Raw genomic sequence first — 21,927 nt, 5'->3', positions numbered from 1 at the left:
GAATTCACGTCGTCGGAGTTGTGTGAAGAAGGGACTCACGCCCTAAGCAAAAGGCGGATACCTGCACGGTACTCACAAAACCCGTGCTAAATATACACCTTTGGCGGGTGGGGCGTTTTTTATTTTATTTTTTTTTCTGAGGGACAAGGAAGGCTTGTACTTCCAATCCCACTGCCATCGACGTCACCCAGAGCCGTCTCGTTCGCTAGGCGCGTGAGCGGCCCTTCCACGGGGCCCTGAGCGCAGTTGCAATCTGCAGCGAGCGCATTCGCTCGCTGCACTGCCGCCATCATGCTCTCGTACATGCTGCCAGTCGAGGAAAAATCGCCATCCGCAACGGCTGCAGCGGCGCGCAATCTGAGCCTCAATCTGACCAGCACCGCGACCGCAACCACCGGCAGCTCCGCGGGATCGGCCGGTACGAGCGTGACCTCCGGTTCTGGTGCCGGCTCCGTGCCGGTGGCCGTTTCGTCGACCGTTGCAACGCGCTCCATCATCAAACCCACGATCAAACACGCTGCGAACCACCGTTATCAGCTGATCGCAGGCACACCAGAGCCCAGGAAGCTGCTGTCAGGTGCGAGTGAGGCCGGCCTGCAACGCCGTTGGCCTGACGAACCGTCGGGACAGTGCGACGAGAGCACCAACCTGCTTGGTGGTGAACCCGAGGACGACGAGGAAGACGATCGTCCTGCAGCGGAACGTCCACGTGCCGGTGGTGTGTCTAGTGCGGCCTCTGTCACATCCTCGCCGGGTCTCGTGACGAGTGACAGGAACTTCAACAATCTGATCGTAGTGACGAACGGCAAGCAGAGTGCCTCGAAAGCCACCAACGGTAATCATGTGGCCACACCGAGGCTCGCCGGTGTGCTGAAGCCGGTGAGCAGTGGTGGAGGCGTTGCAGGTGCACACTACAACGGTTATATGGCCGTCAGCGGGGACAATGATGACGAGCATCACCGGTTGTTGGTTAGTGCGAACAACCTCCGCAATACGGCGGTTGATGGACAGCAGCAGGAGTGGTGTCGCGCGGGTTCCGTCGATGTTCCATCAGGTCCTGGATCAGGTTCTGCCGCAGGATCTTCTATCGCGTCGGCTGGAACAGCAACGGCTCGCACCAACGGTAACTGCCGCACTATGAACAGCCTGAATGGCAATCTAACGACGGGTGTGGTGGCTGCTGGGGACGCTGTTGCACTACCCTTAGAGACACCTGATCTGGGTGGAGGGACTACGGCTGATACGTCCCTTGGTAGTGACTCCGATTCGGCAACTGGTGCTGGTTCTGGTTCCGGTTCCGGTGCGGTTCCGGCCGGAGGCAGCAAGAAGGTGAAGCTGAACAAGCTCGGCGGCAATAAGAACGTCACACTGAAGAGGTAAGTGCGATCAAGCCTTTGCAGGATATCACTTTTAAGCGCCATGTTGGGGGAGGATGGGTAGTCAAAAATGTACGATGATTAGTGACTTTTAGGTATGAGAGACCTGTGACGGTTGGGACAAAATACGAACTCGTCTTCTTGCTAGAGTGACATGTCTTCTTGACTTCTGATGTTAATGTAATGACATGCATTTAGAAATCGAAAGTTCTTGACATCACTTCTAATTTCTACACTGCTCTTCGGTTTAAGAATACACATTTGATATGGAGCTTATCTTAGTCCTAAAGTGCTTTCGTATAATAGATTCAGGTCCCATCACTCCTAGTTCCAGACTCTATCGTTCGTTGAGGAAGTCTCTCTCGCGTGGGTGTTTAAAATTGTAAATTCCTACGACCTCTACATTGAGTGAAAATCCACATCCAATATGTTGGAACCTATCGCAACTCGAGCTGCTCCAAACAATTATTCCATTTTGTGACATTCAAGATGGCGTCGTAAAGGTAGGTCAGTTCCTACCATTCCATTTAGCTCTAGTTTCCCTCGCTTGGTGAGAATGTCTATTTCCCCTGGCCAGATTCATCAGATTGTTATTTAAACGTGCTGCTATTTGAAACTGCATCTAAATTTCACGATGCAGATTTGACGATTCCCGTTGGCATTCCTAGATCGTTATTGCGCCCATAAACTAAGCCTTGGGGAATCAAAAGGAAACCCACTCGAGTGGCATGCTGGCAGTACTCCAATCTATCGTACTGCGTCTTGGGTCGCTCTCTCTCTCTCTCGCTTTCGCTCTTTCTCTTCATCTCTCATTACTCTGTGGAAGAGAACGCGTTTTATGACGTCCGCGCGCTGCCCACATCCCAGGATTCCTTGAGGAGTGGTCCTGTGCGCGTTAAATGCTTCCCAAGGATTCAAGGTCAACCCGGTGCGCTTTCTGCGCCATTCGCACCCTTCCCCCGCTTCCCTATACCCCTGCCTGCACCACGTCCTGTGATGTTGGCGCACTGCATCACGCTTGGCATCGCTTTTTGTGGCATCATGCCGCAGCACTTTTGGGCCACCCAAAAACGCTTTCCCGCGATGGGGAGTGCCTGGCCGAAAAACGGGTTCGGGTTTTTCACCACAAGCTCCAAGGTCACTTGGCTTTTTCGCTCGCTCTCTCTCTCTCTCGCTGTGGTGGGTAGTTTTTTACGAAGTGGTGTGCGATTTCATACGATTTATTTTCCGTGTCGAGTGGCTGCGTACTTTAATTTTTGTTGCTTCTCTCATCCTTAAAGAAGAGGCAAAGTGAGAACAGATAAGCCGCGAATGGGATTCGGCATGTGTTTAGCGGTATGTTTGGGTGTAGTGTTAAGTAACGAAACACGCTTGTCGAAGGGATGTAATTCGTTATTGAACAACGAGCTTGACGGTTCGTAGAAAGGACCCCATGCTCACGTTAACCGCTGACTGGGTTGGGAAAATTGTTCCTTTTTTTCTTGCTTGCTTCCGATTCCGCCCGATCGCTGCCGTTTCTGCACTAAAACCGTGCAACCAAGCGCTAATGTGCCCGCTGATTGAAGCGCTGATAGGCGAAGGTGTACGATAAGGTTCACCGAAGGAGTGGTTCAGTTTCACGCCACTATCGCACATGCAAACGGCCAGTTCGCGCAATGGCCGAAGCGAACTAACAAACAAACAAATGGGCCGCGAGGGGTAAATAAATAGTCTTAACTTTCCCTAACGAGCAAATTAGCAAACAAGCCAGCCAGCAAATCGTAAACAGAGTGCTCGCTTTTTTTTTTGCTGTTGTTAACAATGCTTGGCGTGTGTGACAAACAAACAAATAAAACTAATCGCATGCCCGATAAATAAGCTGGTGGGAGCTCAGCGCAAGAATGAACCAAATGGAAGAAGAAAAAAAAAACGCGTGGAAAACCCTTCAGGGAAAGGTGTGCTTTCTCGTCGCCACTCGTATCAAGCGCGTGAATGAGGTAGCAAAATGTAGTGAAACAGAATAAACTAAATTAAAACAAACCACGGTTGCGGCTAAGTGTTGCCTAACAAACTGTAAAGGAACAAACAATCGCACAAACTAATGCAATAAATTGGTGCCGGTGTGTGTGTGCGAGTGTGTGTGGGAAAACATTAAGCTCGGGTTAAAGTTGTTGGGATGGAAAGCACAATGTTGCAGTTTGTGTCTCAATTTATTTTGTAGCCTTTTATTTCGAGGTTTTTTTTTAAATTTTTTGCTGTATTATCCGAGTCGTATGTTTTTTTTTATCTGCATGCTTTTATGGTCGTTTATTTTCTATGGCTGCATTTTTATGTTTTGCATTTAATATAATTGAAGATAAGTGAGTCCATTACGAGCTATCGAGCGAGCTGTTCTGGGTGACCTATGTGCTGCTGCAGCTCGTAACTCGGTCAGCTAAATGGTGCTCTTTAGCTGTTTAACTCTGCCCGTCGTTGATTCGTTCGATGCAACCGGTTGCATCATCCACCGCCGCGATATATGCGGTGCAGTGTCATGCACAAACGCATCCAGGTCGATCGATGGTGCCGCGATCGTCCACAAATGGCACAAATTTGTCAAACGGCTCGACAGGCGCGCGATCGTGCGGAAACGATGAAACCGTGGAAAATGGTGTGCCAGGGAGGATCACTGGAGGAATCCGCGAACTGTGTGGAAGGCTAACGCTCTAATTGGCACTAATTTTCCGGACCCCCCCCCCCCCCCGTCCCGGTTTGGCTCTTATGCAACAACCGGAGCGAGAGAAAAGCGAGAGGGATGGGCTCGATGAATTCATTTATTTTCTGTTTTTTTTTTTTCGCTTCGCTTTTAATTCGTCACCCTCATCGATTCGTGAGGGGAAGGTGACTGCACGTTTAGCTGAGTTTTTCCGCCTTCCATGGTCGTGTTTTCGATGAACGATCGTTCTTTTTAGGGGGGGTTGGAAACCATTCACACCCTTAATTAAGTCACGGATCTGCTGATTGCGGGAATGGACGATACGAGAGCGTTATATTTTTCCGGTTCGGTGCCGTTCTATTAAAGCTGGAAATTACTAAAACGAATTTTAACGTAACAAACCGTAAGAGCGTGGAACAATAGCGAATGGGTTTACAAATTATTTATTAAAATCAAATTAAAAAAGTGTAACAAAAATAGAACAAAAGAGCACAAAAAAAACATAAGGACGTAGAAGAATCAAAAAGATGATTAAAACAGTACAAAAGACAAATAGCTACAGCATTTTTGCGTTTGTAGTATGATTTTCCCTGTACAGAAAACGCCCTCAATGGTTCGTTTCGCAATTTTATCAGTTACAGTGTTTGCACAATTGCCAGTTTATAGGTTCGCAAAAAAGAAAACAAGACAAAGATAACACGAACAAAGATATTACTATTAAACATGCGAACGCAGAGCTGACACGAGAGATGTGTAAAACGTGCAGACGAAAAGCCTCAAACAATATTGTTCGTCTAGATTCCTGTTTCGTGACTTGCAATTGCCTTCGCAACATGTATCACCTGTATCAGCAGACAAAAACCGCTTAAACTCTTTCTTACACCACGCCAAAACTCAACGTGGTCGTAATAATTTTACGCTTTGATCTTTTGCTCAAAAACACGCGCGAGCAAGGAATCGGCATCCAAATCGGCTGGAATGTAAATCAAACATGGCGAGCAAATGTTTTTGTAGTGTAACACATTTTCCGCACACGCTTGAAACCGAGCCGAAGGCGAAGCATGCTGCCCAGATGGGTTCGTGCATAAATCAAAAGCACTTTGATCTGTGTTAAGATAATTGTTTTTCCAACATTCTGCATCGCTTGCATATTGAAGCTGCCTCTCTCTCTCTCTGCCTCTTTTTAACTATTTTTTTTGCCACCGATGGTTGCCAACGAAATCCATTAGTGAGTGTTTTTTGCCGGGTGCGAACGGAAATCGACATGCACCCGGGTTGGCCAAACGCAAATGCAAGCTGCAGGGCCAAAGGGTTTTGAGCGGGTTTTTTTTTAAACTCGCGTGCCGAAGTGAGTGGCCCAGTTTACATTTTACGGTCCATTACTTACGGGCGCGCGTATTGATAGGGTTCTTTCGCGAAAACAACACCCTTTCGATTGCAAAAACGTTGAGTTTTGGATGGAACGCGATGAATCGAACCCTTCCGCGAGATGCAATCGGCACACCCCACCCCCACTCTTCCTCCATCTACCCCGGGGCGTTAGAGCTACCGTTTGCCGTTTATGCGCGCTTGCAACCGTTATTCTGGGCAGAGGATAGGTAGGGCTGACCGAAACCTCCCCCCAGGGGTTTTGAATGCAAGGAATAAACCCCCCCCCGTTTACCTAATAGAGTTTTGGTTTTTACCCACCCCCCACCCTACCGCCGGCCCTTTCAAAGCGCGTGGTTTATTTATATCTTTTGCCACCGTTCTAGCCGGTACGTTGCGGGAAAGGTGGGCGAAAAAAAAAACGAAAAAAATAAAATAAAGACATGGCCAGGCAAAAGAAAACGGAGGCTCTAAAGATGCCGCGCAACGGCGCAGTACGTTAATGTGAGTCCCCTCCCCCCCCCTCCCCTCTTCAGCCCTCTTCAGCCCCTTCTAACGGCGCTGGTTGCAGCACGGTGGGTAATGTTGCCCCGTTTTTTTGTGTGCCCCGTCTTGCGGTCTGGAGAAATTCGACTCACAGAGCGCTCTTTCTGTACCGTTAAACGACATGCACGCGTAAACAGCGCGCCACAACGGCCCCAGTGGTGGGGTCAAGCACTACGGGGCCGAGCATTGACGGATGCGCCATTACTGGCCAGGGGCGTCAAAGTGCCCAAGTGATGAACGTGGTTGTGTGGTGGAAAGTGAACTGTACTTATGCAAAAAAGTTACGAACTTTAAGGCCGTCTTAAGGCTGCTAATCTTGCCACTAATAATCATCTTTCAATTACTAGTTTAATACAAGCAACAAAATGTATAAGTTATTACATAACTTACCGTTGGTGGCCGTTGAATATAGGATCGTTTGATGGCATTTAAATACTTAATTTAATTAATATGTTAGAACAATGTCCTAGCTTGTGGTTTCAAATGGTGAGTCCATGTCTAAACCAGCAATTGATGAATATCCTGATCGTAAATTAATTCTAATTGCCTTTTTTATGAATATTTTGTTTAGAAGAAGTTACGATTTTGTGTTAATTATTTCCGGTAGCTATAAACGACCGTTAATTTTAGAATTATAATTTTTTATGGGTTTTTTTCGATACTAGAAATGACATTATAGGTTAGCTTGATTCATCATCACATTCTACCTAGGATGAGATTATTTTTTATATAAATTTATTTATATTGAGGAATTGATAAGAAGTCGCGCATAAGCAAAGTAGCAAGTTTAGTATATTTCAAACTCATTGCGTGCTGAAATATTTGCGCCATTGCGGTATTCTAAAACAACGTCTTATATCCAGTTAGACATCCCTGTCTTCTGATTAGTTGCCGTTAGCGTTTCCTGCTTACAGCGTTTCAATGCTTATTTCTTTCCTCCGAATATGTTTGCTTGCGTTTCGTTTTCTTTCAACAATCCAACATGACTCACCCCTTTAGGGGGCACAAGCTCAGTGGGCCTGACGGTCTGGGGGGGATGAGCGATGTAGATGTAGCAAAAATGGCGATAAAAGCGTTGAGAAACGAACACACGGACCATAGCACAAACACATAATGGCTTCAACCCCTTTCGATGGGGGTTGGGGTTTGTGTTTCGAGGGTGGGTTTTGAACGTCCCGCGAGTGGGTGTTGGTTTTCGCACACCGACGAACAGAACCGCTCACTTACCTTCAATCAGCTGCTTAGCGTAAACAACGAAGAACAAGCAGACGAATGTTAATTCGCCAAAAACAACACCCTCCACTCGGATGACATCAGCCGCTGTTGGCGTTATCCAGGTTCTTGAACAAGAAGCGGTTGGTTTTGGAGGTAATGAAACATTGTAGCGTGGGTAGAACTGCCCAAGGTGGAGGTCAGACGTTTGGTGATGCTCCACTTTTGCCACACCCTGATAGCGTGCCCTTACGATCGACAATGATCGATGGGTGGATAGGCGTTGACTAATCTCCTGCATCTCTGAAAGGCCAGGGGTTCGGATCGATACCAGTCGCAGGCGCTTTTGTGTGTTTAATTTCCGCCCACAACTCCAGAGTTCTATGATCCGCTACATTGTTTGCTATCCACGTCTGGTTCTCGCTGAACGCGTGGGTCGGTTGGATAAATGTCCCACCAGAGCGCGATCTCTCTCCGCCTGAGCACTTGGGGTTAAGTGTCAAGTTTCGCTTCGTTTCTGGAGCAAAGAACCCACCACGATCGACATTATATCAACTTAGCGGACATGTTTATGTCCGTTTCGTGCCTCTGGACATCGCGAGAGGTTAACGATAGTTTGCAGCCCATAGTTGACTCCAGCGTCCGTAACGACACCCAGACTCCTTCAACCGGTTCACGATGACGATAAGACCACCGAGGCGTCAGTCCCACTTAATTCAATCGCTCCCTCTGCTCCCGATTACTCTTCGCCACCACACACAGGTGGCGTCGTGTGCGCGCCCCCCTGTCCGCGAAACGTTCGAGACACACTGTGCGCTGTGACAGCTGCCGGTTCATCGTAACTGTTGTTTGCTGCGCAATTGTGCCCCTGAATCGATTGTTTGCGCTCGCAGGGCACATACCACCGAGTTCACTTCTCGCTGGGAAAGCGACCCTTTTTCCCAGCGGCCTCAACTGTGTGTTTGTGTGGCAGAGAAGACGGTGAAAAATGCCTCTACCGTCATCTAGCTAATGGGGCTTTTCCGTCCCAAGCTGCAGCTTTGCTGCTAAACTACGAAAGGCTTACGGTGTCTCATTCTACCTCACGTTTTTTTGTTGTTGTTGCTGTCGTTGTTTAATTCCACCCCATTCTCGCCACCAGATCGGCCAGAGGGGTGATCTTCTCGCGCCGATCGTTCAATGATGATGCGAGCGATAGATCTACTTTCGCCTCGGAAAATGATTGCAACCCGTTGCCGCCGGTCTGCCGCGCTCCCGCGTGCACTTTCGCCACGGGCATGTCCTGTGACTGGTTTATAACCCGCTTTTCGGTCGGCCTGGGTAGAGACGCTCGGTTTAATTGCGCAGCTCGGTTGCTGCTTGCACCTCATCTCCGACACAAGCCATGCGCAATCGCAGGCTTACTTTTGCCACGGAAAGGGTAAAACGTGCGCTCACAGGGCTCCGGATGATGCATCGGCCATTTGGCAAAATGCCTTGCAATTGCGCAGCATCTTTCCGGCCTTTCTTACGCGGGTTCGGTGACACTTGTACGATCGCTTGGCCGCAGCCGGAGCACTGCACGCGCTGATTAGTTGGCAATGAGCGTCAGTTTTCCGGCCGGCGTGCGAAGAAAAGCGACCGGAAAAGCCAGCGCCCAGGTTAGTCGCCCGCGCTGTGCAGCTCGTCAGTGAAGAACGCGCTTTGTCGAGCGTAAAATATACACACACAGAAACGTCAAAACCGGGTCTCAGATGTTTGATCGGTTGTTTGGTTTCGGTGGTTTCGTTTGTTTGTTAAATAAAGCACCATGCATCGGGTGTTGCAGCGCGTGTCCACCGAGTGACACGCCGATAAAGGAGGACAGTAATTCTTCGCTGGTGTTTAATTAGCCCGCGGGGAATTGTCAACTTCCGTCGGTTTTGCTACCGAGCCCGATCGGCGCTGCAGCTTGACAACAGGACTGTCAAATGGCGTGTGTATGGTCATCTATTTTCCGTACTCGTTGAAACAAATCACGAGCTGTCACGAAGATAAAAAGACCCCACAAGGTTTGATGACGCTCATAAACGGTGGAGAGCTGTGGCATTACAAATGTAGCGCTTGATTTTTGCTTGCCATTTAGGCAGCTCTGAAAATGGATTATTCTTTGCTTTAACCATAAATTACTTTTCGTTTGATTTACGGCAGGAGAAACCGCCATTCTCCACCGCTCATGTTTCGCAAATACTAAAAGGGGAGAAGTGCCTGCTTTTCACAGCTCATTCACTGCCTCCTGCGAAAGGATATCGGTGAGGTGTGAGCTACCGTCAACGGAAGCTATGACATTCCGAATATGGCGCCCAAGTTTGACATCTCTGCCATCGATCCAGGCCCAGCATCATGCAAATAGCGGGCCAGTGTAATGTATCCGTTATCATTATGGCGTGCGGAAATCGATGATCGATTAATGGTGGACGATCGGAGTGCCGGAACGTTCAACTAGCTGCTTTTCTCCTTCTCGCACCCGCTATTTCTATTTTCACCGATCAAATTGTTAGTCCCCCAATCGATCGGAACTTTTTTTTTTCGCCAAGTTTTTTCTTTCCCTCGTTCGTTTGGGGGAGGTTACATCGTGATTTTCGTTCTCTCCGCTCTCCCTCCCTTCCGTCTGCTGCACACTTTTCTCAATGGTGAATGCGCTTTCCTTTTCCCCTATCGTCCCGTGGAAAAAAGGTGGATGTGGGCGCCTCACGGGGGTTGCCACTTGGGACACTTCAGATCGAACGGGAACGGGCAATCGGGGCCGGCATCGTGAGAAACTCAGACGAGTGCTCACTGCACGGATCGAATGCCCCTTCCACTTGCGTCTTCTCCAACCCCTTTTTGCCGTCACTGCCAGATTGGAACGGATCGATGCCGCGGCCCCATTCGTTCAGCAACAGTACCATTATTTTTGTGCATTGGCCCCTGGTGAAGGAATGGAATGGGGAGAAGGAGAGCTGAAGGAGACAGAGGGGAGGGGGGGGGAGGGCAACGATGGAGAAAGTTCTTCCAGCACCCTGGCGGATGGTGACGATTGAGCAGACAGTACGAGAGAGAAAAATGGGAAGGAAAAGACAAGACACTCGAGAAAAAAAAAAAGCCTACCAAAATAGCCCTATTAACAGCTCGCGGACGGAGCTCTTTTCGATGGGGTGCGATTTTCATGCAACACGCGTAAAAATTGGTGCACGTTAAATGAATACCGTACCAGCATGTCCCAAATGTGAGCCGCACATTAGCCGGCGGCCCCGTGGCCGTGCGGTTAAAGTGAAGAGTAATCAAGGCCCAGGGAGTCGCGCGTTCAAATCTCAATCATTTCGGATATTTAACACTCCAATAATTGGTGCTTTTCTTGCTGCGCTTTCTTTCTCCTCTTTCGCAGCTTCGTCTCGCAGCTCTCTTTCTTTCTCTCTGTCTCTCTTTTGTTCTTGTGGCGTTTATAAATCCGTCCCGGTATATTATAGAAGGGGGGCTGTTGTAAGTAGTGCACCGTCATTCTCATTAGAGCAAAAATGAACGTTTGAATGGTGATTTTCGGTTAAAAAGTTAGTTAAGCGGTATATGAGCCAATATGGCGAATAATAAACATCTGTCACTGGACGCATCTTTGGCTTTATTTCACCCTTTTAGGAAGGAGTTTTACATGCAGTTCGTTTACATATTTCACCATCGCAAACATCCTACAAGCAGCCCCCCACCTGAAAATAAAAAGTCCATCCTCTGTCTTTAATGTGTACAGCCGCTATTTTGTGTGCCAGGCTATTTCCTGCTCTGCTGGCAGCTGCTACGTCCAGCCAACAGAAGCTGTTGGCGAAAGAGGCTGGCTGACCTACGGCTAAACGCGCGCTCGTGTGCGTATATATATTTGGAAAGACGTACACATGTATTTATCTGCCAAAGCCGCCAGGTCGATGGGCGTTATTTTTAGTCCCATTTCCCAAACGCTCTCCGGCGCGAGTCAATCGCAGCGAATGTGCTGTTTCTCAGGCTATCCCGGCTACGATCTCTATGATCGATGGTTCCGGGCCCAAGCTGGTGATGCGTCTGCAGCTGGCTCAAGAGTGGGGGCTATTTTTCCTCACAATCTTTTGTTTTTTTTTTAGACTGGAAAATCGGAAAGGCACGACCGGGAAATCGGCTTCTGGCCACGTCGTGTCGGTTGGTTGGTTTAATTTTTATGTGCACTCTTGTTTGTGCTTTGTCAAATTGGTTCCGAAATTCGTGAGCAAAGGGCTGAGTAGCAGGAGGCTAGCGCTCTCATTCTCGCCCTTGATCGCGAGCCAGAAAACCGCTGACGATGGCCAAGGGTTTTGGGCTAAACTGCCCTGTTAAGCGGCAATTGGTGGTTCGGCGTTTGTGTTTGTTTTTTTTTTCACTCTTCCGTTTCTTCGCCGGTCGCCGCAGAAGGATGCGAGGCGAACGAGTCGACACACGGCTGTACATTGCCCTTCAACAGGCAACCGGTCACATCTGGCGTGACGGCATATCGATGGGGATCAGCGCCGCCCCATAGGGCGACCCGTGCATGTTGGGTGGAGAAAATAAAACCGAAAGGAAACAACCAAACAAGCGGCCAACGTCACGGCTCGGCTGCATTGACGGCGTCGTAGAGTTATGATTATTTAAATGCAGCAGGAAGCGGCAACGGACTGAGGGGGCCTTAATTGACCTTTAGATGGAAACTATGACCTTCAAATCGGGATATAGTTTAAGTAATGATTATTGCTTAGTCGAGTGATGCCGGCGCATCGTAATGGGGTCTCTTTTCGAATTGCTTTTTGATAGGTTTTTATTGATCAGATTGCTGTTTCTACGCAGTAGAATACGCTGAATGCAAATGGTCGTTAGTGAAAGCGCATAAAATTGAATTTGGAATTGAATTTTGTTCAATATTGTTCGATGAAAAATGTGAGAACCGACTTATGGTGAAAGGTCTTATTCAATGTGGTGGTCTAAATAAGAAGGGTAACCTAAAACCATTTAAATCATTTTCCTGCAATTTTGTGCAAAATTTATGATGGTTTTACTAGGAATTGCAGGAAAATGAAGCGCAAGTGTTTTATTTTCACCAAGTTTGGAAAAAAGAAGATAAAAATGGAATTCGGAGTTACTGTACACGTTTAATAAGCAAATTTTAGGCTTTTAAACGACAACCAAATGATCCATTGTACTTCATTATGCAGCAACTTGAGGTTAAAGGTTACACTTAGAAAATGCATTCCTAAATCTCTTTCCCAATCCGACACTTTACTCTGTTTGTCCTAACAAATAACATCCTTTTGAGGACAGAGTTTGATGCAACATTTCCGATGCACAAGTCATAATTCGCGCACCCGCCAAAATATTACCATCCCATCCCAACAACCGCAAGCTAAATCGCCCTGCAAACCATATCTACGCGCCACACCATCGATTTACGGGCACTTACACCAAACGCACCGTCCACCAGCTTCAGGCCCGGATTTAGAAGTCCGCACATTAATTGCGCATTGCTTGCTGCAACCGCCATCACACAAGGCATGTTGCGATGCTCCCGGGGGTCCCGGAGATTTATAGGCGCACGAGCCGCAAGATACGATCCGCTATCGTATCCCCAACCCCAGCCAAAAAGGCAAACGCGCCCGTGTTTGGTTTGTTGCGCGCGTAGAAATAAATACCTACCGCCTTTTGGGTGGTTTTTTTTTTGTGTGTTTTCCCTCTGCCCATGTCAATACCGGAGGCAGCATCTTCTCCAAACCATCCGTCAGGCGATTCGACGTTCTCGCCTCGTCTCGCTCACGCTGCCGCTATTTCACTCGCAATCTAGCTTTTCCCGCTGCCCGGTTGCAGTTCGCTTCCATTTTCCATCCCTCGGAATGCTACGGCATCTCCTCGCGCCAGCCGACTCGCGGCGCCCCTGGGGGGATTCGGTTGAAATTGAATAAAGATAAATTTAGAATCATCACCCGTGCGCGGGGTGGCGATGGTCAACGGGTGGATATGGTGGCCGGGTGGGTTGTGGGGTGTCCCTCTCAACCCCATCTTTCCGCTAGTGCGTCAGCAGCGTGAGCATTTCTCTCAGAAAGAAGGGAAAAATTGTGGTTGGGTTGAGGATGAAAGGGGGTAGGAGGGGAGGGAGGGAGGGGGGGGGGTGAAGTCAACAAGGGGGTGGGGGTGGTTTTGTTGGCAGCTTTTCTCCGGCGCAACGGTGTGCGATATAAAAACTGCTCACCACACAACACCGTTTGGTTCCAGTAGGGGAGGAAAATCAAAATGTCATAAATGTAAAATTTGGCAAATTGCGTTTTTGCAGCCTCCCTCTTTCGTTCGTCATTTCTCGCTTTTCTCCCACCTCCCCCCCCAATCGAGGATGTGGGATTTTATGTGCCCGTAATTTGACGCCACCGTCGGGTTGTTTGCCTACCCCATTTCCAACCGGAATTCATCCCCAAAAACGAAAATCGGAGGGTTGGCTCTCCCCGTGTGCGAAATATTTGGTGGGATATTTTTATTTCTCGTTCGGCATGGAGAGGAAGCAAAATAAAAGAAATAAACTTACATCAGCTGCGAGTCACCGTGGGATGGTCATCACAGCCAAAAAGGGGCCACAAAACAGGCAAAAAACGTCGCGGCTGTGCTGCGCTAGCGATGCAGAACATTAAAGCTCGAAGCGTTACGAGCTGCCCGCAGCTGTCACAGTGACAGCGCTGCGTTGTACTAATTCACCCAATACGCCCAAAGATGTGCTCATCAAAGTGTTCTCTTTCTTCTGTCCCTTGCAGAGTGTCGTTTGGCTCGTCGAAAGGCTCGATGGTGGAAACGCTCGTGTTCGAGACACCGACTCCACTGCCTGAGCATGCCGAGCGCGAGTTCTTTCAGTCTCCAGCAGTACTGGCCGGTGCCGGACATACGACTCTCTACAGTGGTGGAAGTGGGCTTGGTGGAGGCGTTAGCGGTTCTGGCACGCTGGTGCACCATCACTACCCCTCGGCGGCTCTGTCCGGGCCACACCACCTGCACCACCATCATCACCATGCCCCGCCGCCCCACCAGCAGTACCATCCGCAGTACTCGGGTGGGTACCATCCACTAGACGGTGGTACATCAGGACTCCACGACGACAGTGGCATCGAGCTTCAGGAAGAGTAAGTACGGGGTTGTGGGACTTGTGGGAGCCGGCTTTGCTCCAACGGTTGGAGGTGTTGGGCGGTTCTTCTGCTTCTTCTTCGCCCCTCTCAAGGGTATCGGGTTTAGGGTTTCGTGTACCTAGGGAACGGAACGCTGGCGAACCGCGTGTTCGCTGATGCATGCGTAACGAGAAGAGAATGTCAACATAATCTGGCTAGTTGAATGGCAACGATCGCACGGCTCGCTGACATAACTCCGGCCTATTGGACCGGAACCATGCAATTATGTTAAATCTCGCGCACGAACTGACCAACCCTAGGGAGGGCAGGAAGCGGTTGAAGGTAACCTGATACGTTCATCCTTGGCGAATGGTGGAGGTTTGGGAAGATATACGTTGTGTGTGGTCATGTGGATCGACGAATTAGTACCGGTTATCATCATCAGATGGGTTCGGATCTGCTGAGACAATTGTCAGGATGTCTAGATGTCTGTCTAGTGCTCACGAGATTCATCAAGCAAATCGTTGCGAGTTGACCGATTATTGTTTGTATCACTTGACATGTCAAACTGTGTCAAACTGTGCAGTAAATGTCAAACTGTAGTTCCCCTGAGTAATACTATCCTCACCGGTCCCGTACATACTTGTGATGCCATTCGACTAACGCCAATTGTTGGAATGAAATGTCCAAAGGAGAGTTCTATCTCCCTCTGCCACGGCAGCAAGGGATTTGCAAGGAAATGCCTGTCGAACATAAACGAATGAAGCAACGCCCGTTGTTGCTAGCGACCGGAAATGCCGGCACAATAGCCGTGGTCGCTCCACTGAACTGTCACCGAAATTGATCCCGCATACTTTCTGTGCCATCAATCATATATGGCCTCCACCCTAGGGCTGCGAGCCGTTGGAGTCGAACGATGCGAAACGGCCACCCTGGGACGCTGATCGAAGATTAAATCATTATATCCCTGGGGGGGTGGGTTCCATCACCCTCCTGGGAGTATAGTAGATTGCAGCTGTGAAAGTGCCTTGTTTGAGGCACCATTCGGTGGAGAAGGAGAAGGCTTTTTCGCAAATTGTTTTTACAGTGTGGCCCATGTGGAGGTTTTTGATTGTCTCTCAAATAACTTATTTAGTTGTTTGATGAGGAGATGCGCAATTATGAGTTTCGTAAAAAGAACATTTTTATGCTAACAAAATTTGCAGGGTGAGAACATTTTACGGTACATTTTGCGGTCAAACTTATGGGGTATTGAAGTTTAATAGTTTATGTGACTAAACATAATAGGTAAAATAATTGATAAGTAGGTTATTTAATTAAAAAATTATAACTATTAATTGGTAAAATAATGACTTGTAATCCGGTTTGTTTTCTATTATTCATGTAATGTTTCGGTTAAGACTGATAAATGGATTTAACATTTCTCTAAAATGTAACCCTTAATCCTTTTTGGTCACGGAATTGGGTCATCCACCGGGTTGTTAAAAATAATTCCTTTTCTTATCAGATTAGCTGTTACGCATCCCCGATTTGAGAGCTGTTTATTGGAAATAATAGATGCAGCCCCAAACATAGTACTTCTCTGAGCCGTTTACAGAACCTCTCTGAGTGCAGCGGAGAGGTTTCGAAATGAGAGCAAATTATGCACAATTCTCTCTCTCTTTCTGTCTCTCAGCATCTCTCGTATTGGCAGTTCGAGCAAGCGCATTACCTCACACTTCCAGTGAGTTCCACGCTTTGCACAACTATATACACACACTAACGCAAGCTACGCAATTTTGGTTTATCAAAATATGGTGAGTGAATTAAATTCGCTTGCGCTTCGTAAAGGAAAAAGATCAAGAGAAGTTCGCTTTAATATCTGCCGATAGTGGACTTTTTTCATTTTTTTGTTGCTAAAGTTTGGTTTTTATTATTTCAACCTAATATGCATTCACTATCCCACCTCTAGCAACATCCAATCAGGTTGCCACGCTCAACTCATGACATAATCAATTACCTGAGGCGAAACAGTTGCCTATGGAAACTGTTCTCTGGCAATGGTAAACAGACTGATAATCATATTCGATGAATCTGTATGATTCCAGTGAGTGACTTATACTGTTCTGTGTTTCATCGAAATTCGTTCTTTTCTTTAGCACATGGTCTCTGTGTGTCTCCTTCGAATGCGCGTCAAATTGTTTGTGCATTGGCGCTAAACAAAACAGCGTAAAACGAGACAAATCAACACGCTCATATAGGAATATTACTTGGAATTTAACGAACAAGAAAAGAGAATAACTTGTAACTTCCATTTCTGTTTTGTACAATTCGTTATATTGCCTGGTAAATACTGTTCAACACTATGGTTTTCTTATGTGCTAACAACATATATTAAGAATGAAAGGTTAAAGATAAGAAAGAGTTACAAACCCATCTTAGGTTGGGTGCAAACCTGTACAGAAAGTGAAAGTAAAAGAAGACCCATGAGCCAAATTCACAAATCCCCTAGAGCGAATAATCCATGTTTTCTTTATTTGTTACAATTAAAAATTTAAAGGCCAAAGATTCATTTTCCCCCGTACAAACAGTATTATTAGCAATGTAATTATTGATTGCACGCTGATATTCTTATTTTTCTTGATATTTGAAAACTTATGACAAATAATGATTTTATTTAGTGTAGATGAATTTAAAAAAATGAGAGAAGTACTTTTGCTGCACTTTTAAAAGCAAAATATTTACCGCTATTGCTCGCTCTTTCCTTCTACTACTTTCCCTCCACTACTACATAAACACATCGGTCTGTTCCATCGGTTCCTGTAATTTTGTCAGAATCAAAAGAACTGGCCACCGCTCATACAATTTGTATGGAAAGAGGCATGGTTCCTGACCTTTTTTCCCACCATTAAAATATCGAGCATAAAAATGTGCAGCGAGTAAGATTTATCAGGCTCTAGTGCAGTGATGTCAAACTCGTTTTGCCGGTAGGTTTGCAAAAAAAAATGATCTTGTGGGTCAACATGAAAAATATCACTTCTGTGTAGTGAAACCTACCTCATTATACTTACTATACCGGGCTGTTATTAATAATTTAAAAAAAATTGTTACACGAGGTGTAACTCTTACATGAAGTATGAAATATGTTCCAACATTTTCCAAGCTACACAACAATTATTCGTTTTTTTATGCCGAATTCAAAGTCCTCGCGGGTCTTATGTTTGACATGCCTGATTTAGTGGCTTCGACAATCCTTAAAGCCTGTTTTTACCACCTTAACAACCAATGCGTGGTACAATCGCAAAATATAGTTAGAGTAATGGCATTGATGGGTTCTCTGAAAAACTCGAGATCAACTCTATGTGCTCGCGAAAATCTTTAGCTATCAAACTATCAATTCTCAAATAATTGGAGAAACTTTAAGCACAAAAGTTGATAGTCTTACACGACGTATTTCGGAATGGGAAAGAACCTTTAAGATCAAGTGAAGATCTTTCGAAAATTCACATGTTTGATTAAGCAACGATACAGATTATATCGTAAAAATATAAATTCTTTGTATTATAATTTATCAATTCGAATAGGTATCCCTGATTCGAATAGGTATGGTGAGTAAAGTTCGTTATGTTAGGTTTGTTTTATTCTATTTCTATCAGAAAGCAGATGTCGATAACATGATATCGCATCCATGGCACTTTGCGTTGCCTTTGAACTTCTTTCCAAATTTGAATCATTTTCTAAAAATTGATCCATAACATCGACTATAGTTACATTTAGAAATTCCATTGGAAGCTCTCTTTGTTCTGCATCTCCCAAGAAGCTATCTTATTCGTCTTCATACTCTTGTTGCTGTAAAATAGCTTTGATATCTTCATTGGAAAAACTTTCCCCCGTTTTGACGTGCAGTAATTCCTCAACATACTGTAGATCTATCTGACCTAACACTGTTGCCTCAGCTAGTTTGATAATTTCATCGACATCATAAATAAGATTTCCTTTATCAACATGTGGGCTTAGCTCGGTGTCATTTCATCGAAATTAAAAACCAATTCTGGAGGATAGTTCCCTTGCTCGATTATTGCCTTGAATTTCTCTGGAAATGCAGTTGCAGCTTCCTGATCGAGACTTAAAGTTTCTCCAATGTACTGTGAATTATGAATCTCGTGTCTGTCTCGAAATCGTTTGAACCATCCACGACTGGCCATAAATCTTTCACTGTTGTCGCCTCTTTCTTGCGGAACGTATTGAAAAATCGATCTCGCTTTTTCCATGACAATTGCTTGATTTACCGGCATGTTGCGCTCGGTTTCATCTTCAATCCAGTTTCGCGTTCGCGTCTCGCGTTGCACTGCCACTTCGCTTTTAGGAGCGCCTTAACCAGAACCTACTAAGGACATAATGCGCGCTATAAGCGTATTATGGTTGCTGTATGCGCCTGCTAGCTGATGCAGGCAGTGGCGACGTGATCCTTACTGTGACTCGTTACACACAGCTGTGGGACCATTATTGAGGACAAACTAACAAGTGAACGATATAGCAGCAACACCGGCGCAGTTTGAACCGCTTTTTCGTCGGTACATGACGCCCGCCCCACACCCACACATGCATACTCACATGATGTACAAGAAAATGCGCTACCAAACGACGCTAAATTGAAGCAACGTGAGCGAGGATTCCGCTTAATCTTAAACTAGCATCCCGCACTCACTGGAAGCGCCTTTGGAGCAGTATGTTAACTGCTGAAGCCCTACCCCTACAGGAGAGAGTGGGAGAGAGCAAGCGAGAGAGAGAGATCGTAAAGGCGAATGGGAGAGAGCAACACATACGCTACCAGCTAGCTCTCAGCGGGTGTCACTAGCGGGAAAGAGCAGAATAACGGACGCGCTCTCGTGAGTGACTGCTCACGAACACCGCTGAGTGAGCGAGAGAGAGAGAGAGAGCAAAAGAGAGCCCGTTGGGTTGGTGGATTTTTTTTTTCGTCGTTCCCATGCCTGGGTGTTTGCTAGCGCCGCGCGCCGTGTCGAAAGGGTCGAACAGAGCGGCGAACGAAAACACAATCAAATCTAGCGGAATATCGTGACGACGTGCATCTCACCGATTCAGCAGCAGCAGTTGAAGCTCCTGCACGTCTGTCGCGGGGGTCATTTTGTTTTGTTTAGTTTTCAAAAGTTTCAGTGCGCGGCCTTTGCAACGGATCGAACAAGGACAGGTACGTTCGTCACCGCGAAACTGTCACCCGTTAACAGGGTGGTGTACGTAGTGTAACGGCAAGCCGTGAATAACGGTTCCCTTTTCCCCCTCGCCGCCTATCCACTCTTACTCCGGGTGTCGCACAGGTTACGGCAGGAGCAAATCGGAGCATCGCTGCTTCGTTGCTTCTTTTGTTGTCTTATTTGTTTGACATTTGTCTCCAGCGTTAAAAAGGTGCATTTTTAGTGCCGCGGACCATCCGCGCCCAAGCGCATCTCCCGGCTGTTCGTGTGTTTGTGTGTATGTGCGTGGTCCCGTGTGCGTGCGCGCGCGATCGTGTGTGTGTGTGTGCGTGATGATGTCAGCCTGTGTAGCCTGGAGCCGGTCAGGCAGGCGACTGGTGGAGTGCATTTGAGGGGTGCAAAATGATATGTGCACCTGCAAGAAAGGGAAACATAACCTAGTTTTTTGGTTTTGTTTGCTAAACGACCCGTTACTGTGTGTCACGCCGAGGACTAATGGGCGGAATGTCCTTCGTTAGCTCTCGTGCGTCCTTTCCAGCCCTCTCGCGGTGTTCGCGCTCAAAGCCTTCCCGTCTCTCGCTCTCCTGTGTATACATACACATACACACACACGCATACACGCAGCCTCACAGAATAATCTTCAATCAGCCTCGCGCAGCGCCCTCTTTGGAAAACGCACTGAGCGCCGAAAGACACCACACACGGCGTGATGCGGCAGTGTATGCGTGTGTATGTGTGCTGTCAGTTGCAACACGGTGGCGGTGGCAACAACGCGCGACCAACAAACAGAAAAAAAAACCCAAAATCAGCGGCATTCAACCAAAGTGTGCTGTGGAAAGCCAAAAAAGGAACAAAAGCAAAATGTGCCCTTCCCAACGAAAAAGATGTACAAAATACTGCCTCAGGTGGTGGTTGTGGTTGTAGGACTGACATTTTCACTGGGCGAAACCTTTTCCACAGACCGCTTGTCGTCGGTCTGGCTCCAGTTGCCAATTGCCCAAGGTACGGCTTGTTGCTGTTGCCTGGGTAGAATGGCTATTTACGCTTATGGACAAACACACACACACACACACACACACACACACGTACTCAAACACACGATATTCGTGGCGCAAGCTGTTGGTTTCGGGATTAAGGGGGTTGCATTTGCAAATGAAGTAAAAAGATACGGCGCTCGCTTTCTACCCGTGCCGTGTCGGTCCAAAACGCCTGGATGTATGCAACTCTCAAATGTCGCCCGCTCGACGGCAGCCAAACCGACCAAGCGCTGGCAATCAAACATTCCCCGTACCACTGGGTTTTTCCTCCACCCGACCCTACCCCGGGTGCGCTTTTCCACCAAGCGAACCGTTCCGGATGGGGTAACATCGTTGGGAAAAGAACAGGAGAGAGAGAGAGGGAGAGAAAAAAAAAGAAGCGACCACCACCCTGGCGAAACCTCGTTAGCAACACTCCAACCCCATTTTCGACGCCAAATTGACGCGTTCTTGCTTTCTCGTTCGCATGCTCTCGCGCTCTCTCACTCGCTCCTTGAGTCCATTTCGCGTCACGTTCGTGCACACGTTCAAGGTCAAACAACGCAAAACCAATTGGCGTGATGATGAGCATCACCACCACCACTACCACCAGAGGATGTCCTGCCTGTGCGAACACCCACACACACACACACGCGCGCGCAGAGACCCCTGAAAATGCAGTGTGCATTTTGCGAACGGGTTTTTTTTATTGCTTCTGTCACTTTTGCTCTTTTCTCTTCTGTCAAACCCGAACGAAAGCAAGCTCCGAAAGGAAGCATCATCTCCACCCCAGCCGTAAATGGGTGGTTTTGGTGTTTCGCTTTCGTTAAGAGAGAGAGAGAGAGAGAGAGAGAGAGAGAGAGAGAGAGAATGTTCCCTGCCCCCGGCATTCGTTAAAAGAGTCCACAAACGATGGGTTGGTGTTTTTTGTTGAGTCATTGCGACAAATAGGCAGTCTCAATTTCGAACTCGAATCCACGGGCTCGTTATCGTGCGCGCTTTTGATTATTTCCAAGGAGCATTCTTTTGTCCCCTGCGTGCGTTCTTTTACGTTGACTTGTGTGTGATTTCCACCCCCTCAATGGGCACCCCCCTCAATAGGGTGGAAATGAGTCCCCCCCTTCTTTAGGCTAAAGGAAAATAGCAACCGAAAATGGTTTCATCGCCACCATGGGTCCCGAATGGAAGATGATATTCTCAAGACGCACGACGACGGCTCCCCTCCTCCCCTACTCCCCTACCCTTTCTCTCCTGCCGCACAGGCGGCGAGAATGGTTTGAGATTAAGCTATTTTTAAACCTGCCTCCAAACGTCGTCCTCGAAAAGCCGTTTAGGCTGGCCGCAGCACGGCCCGGTATTAACAGAATGCACAAACTTCACCATCCCCCTCCCTCCGCCCCTTTCCCCCACCCCACTTGTGCCGGCCGCCATCTT

General features: G+C 47.4%; 1 protein-coding gene across 1 annotated transcript in view; it reads left to right on the top strand.

Annotated features, from left to right (window-relative positions):
* The first annotated feature begins 291 nt into the window (after nt 1-291).
* The window catches only part of LOC128728671 (uncharacterized), a 39,121-nt gene continuing 17,485 nt past the window's right edge, over nt 292-21,927 (top strand). Inside the window, exons 1-2 of the mRNA XM_053822306.1 lie at nt 292-1,376; nt 13,941-14,303. Of these exons, the coding sequence (XP_053678281.1) occupies nt 292-1,376; nt 13,941-14,303 (1,448 nt within the window). The remainder of the gene's footprint in view (nt 1,377-13,940; nt 14,304-21,927) is intronic.

Source organism: Anopheles nili, chromosome X (assembly GCF_943737925.1).
Source record: "Anopheles nili chromosome X, idAnoNiliSN_F5_01, whole genome shotgun sequence".
NCBI classification, from domain to species: Eukaryota; Metazoa; Arthropoda; class Insecta; order Diptera; family Culicidae; genus Anopheles; species Anopheles nili.
The sequence above is the reverse complement of the archived record's forward strand: the minus strand, read 5'-3'. Positions and strand labels throughout refer to the sequence as shown.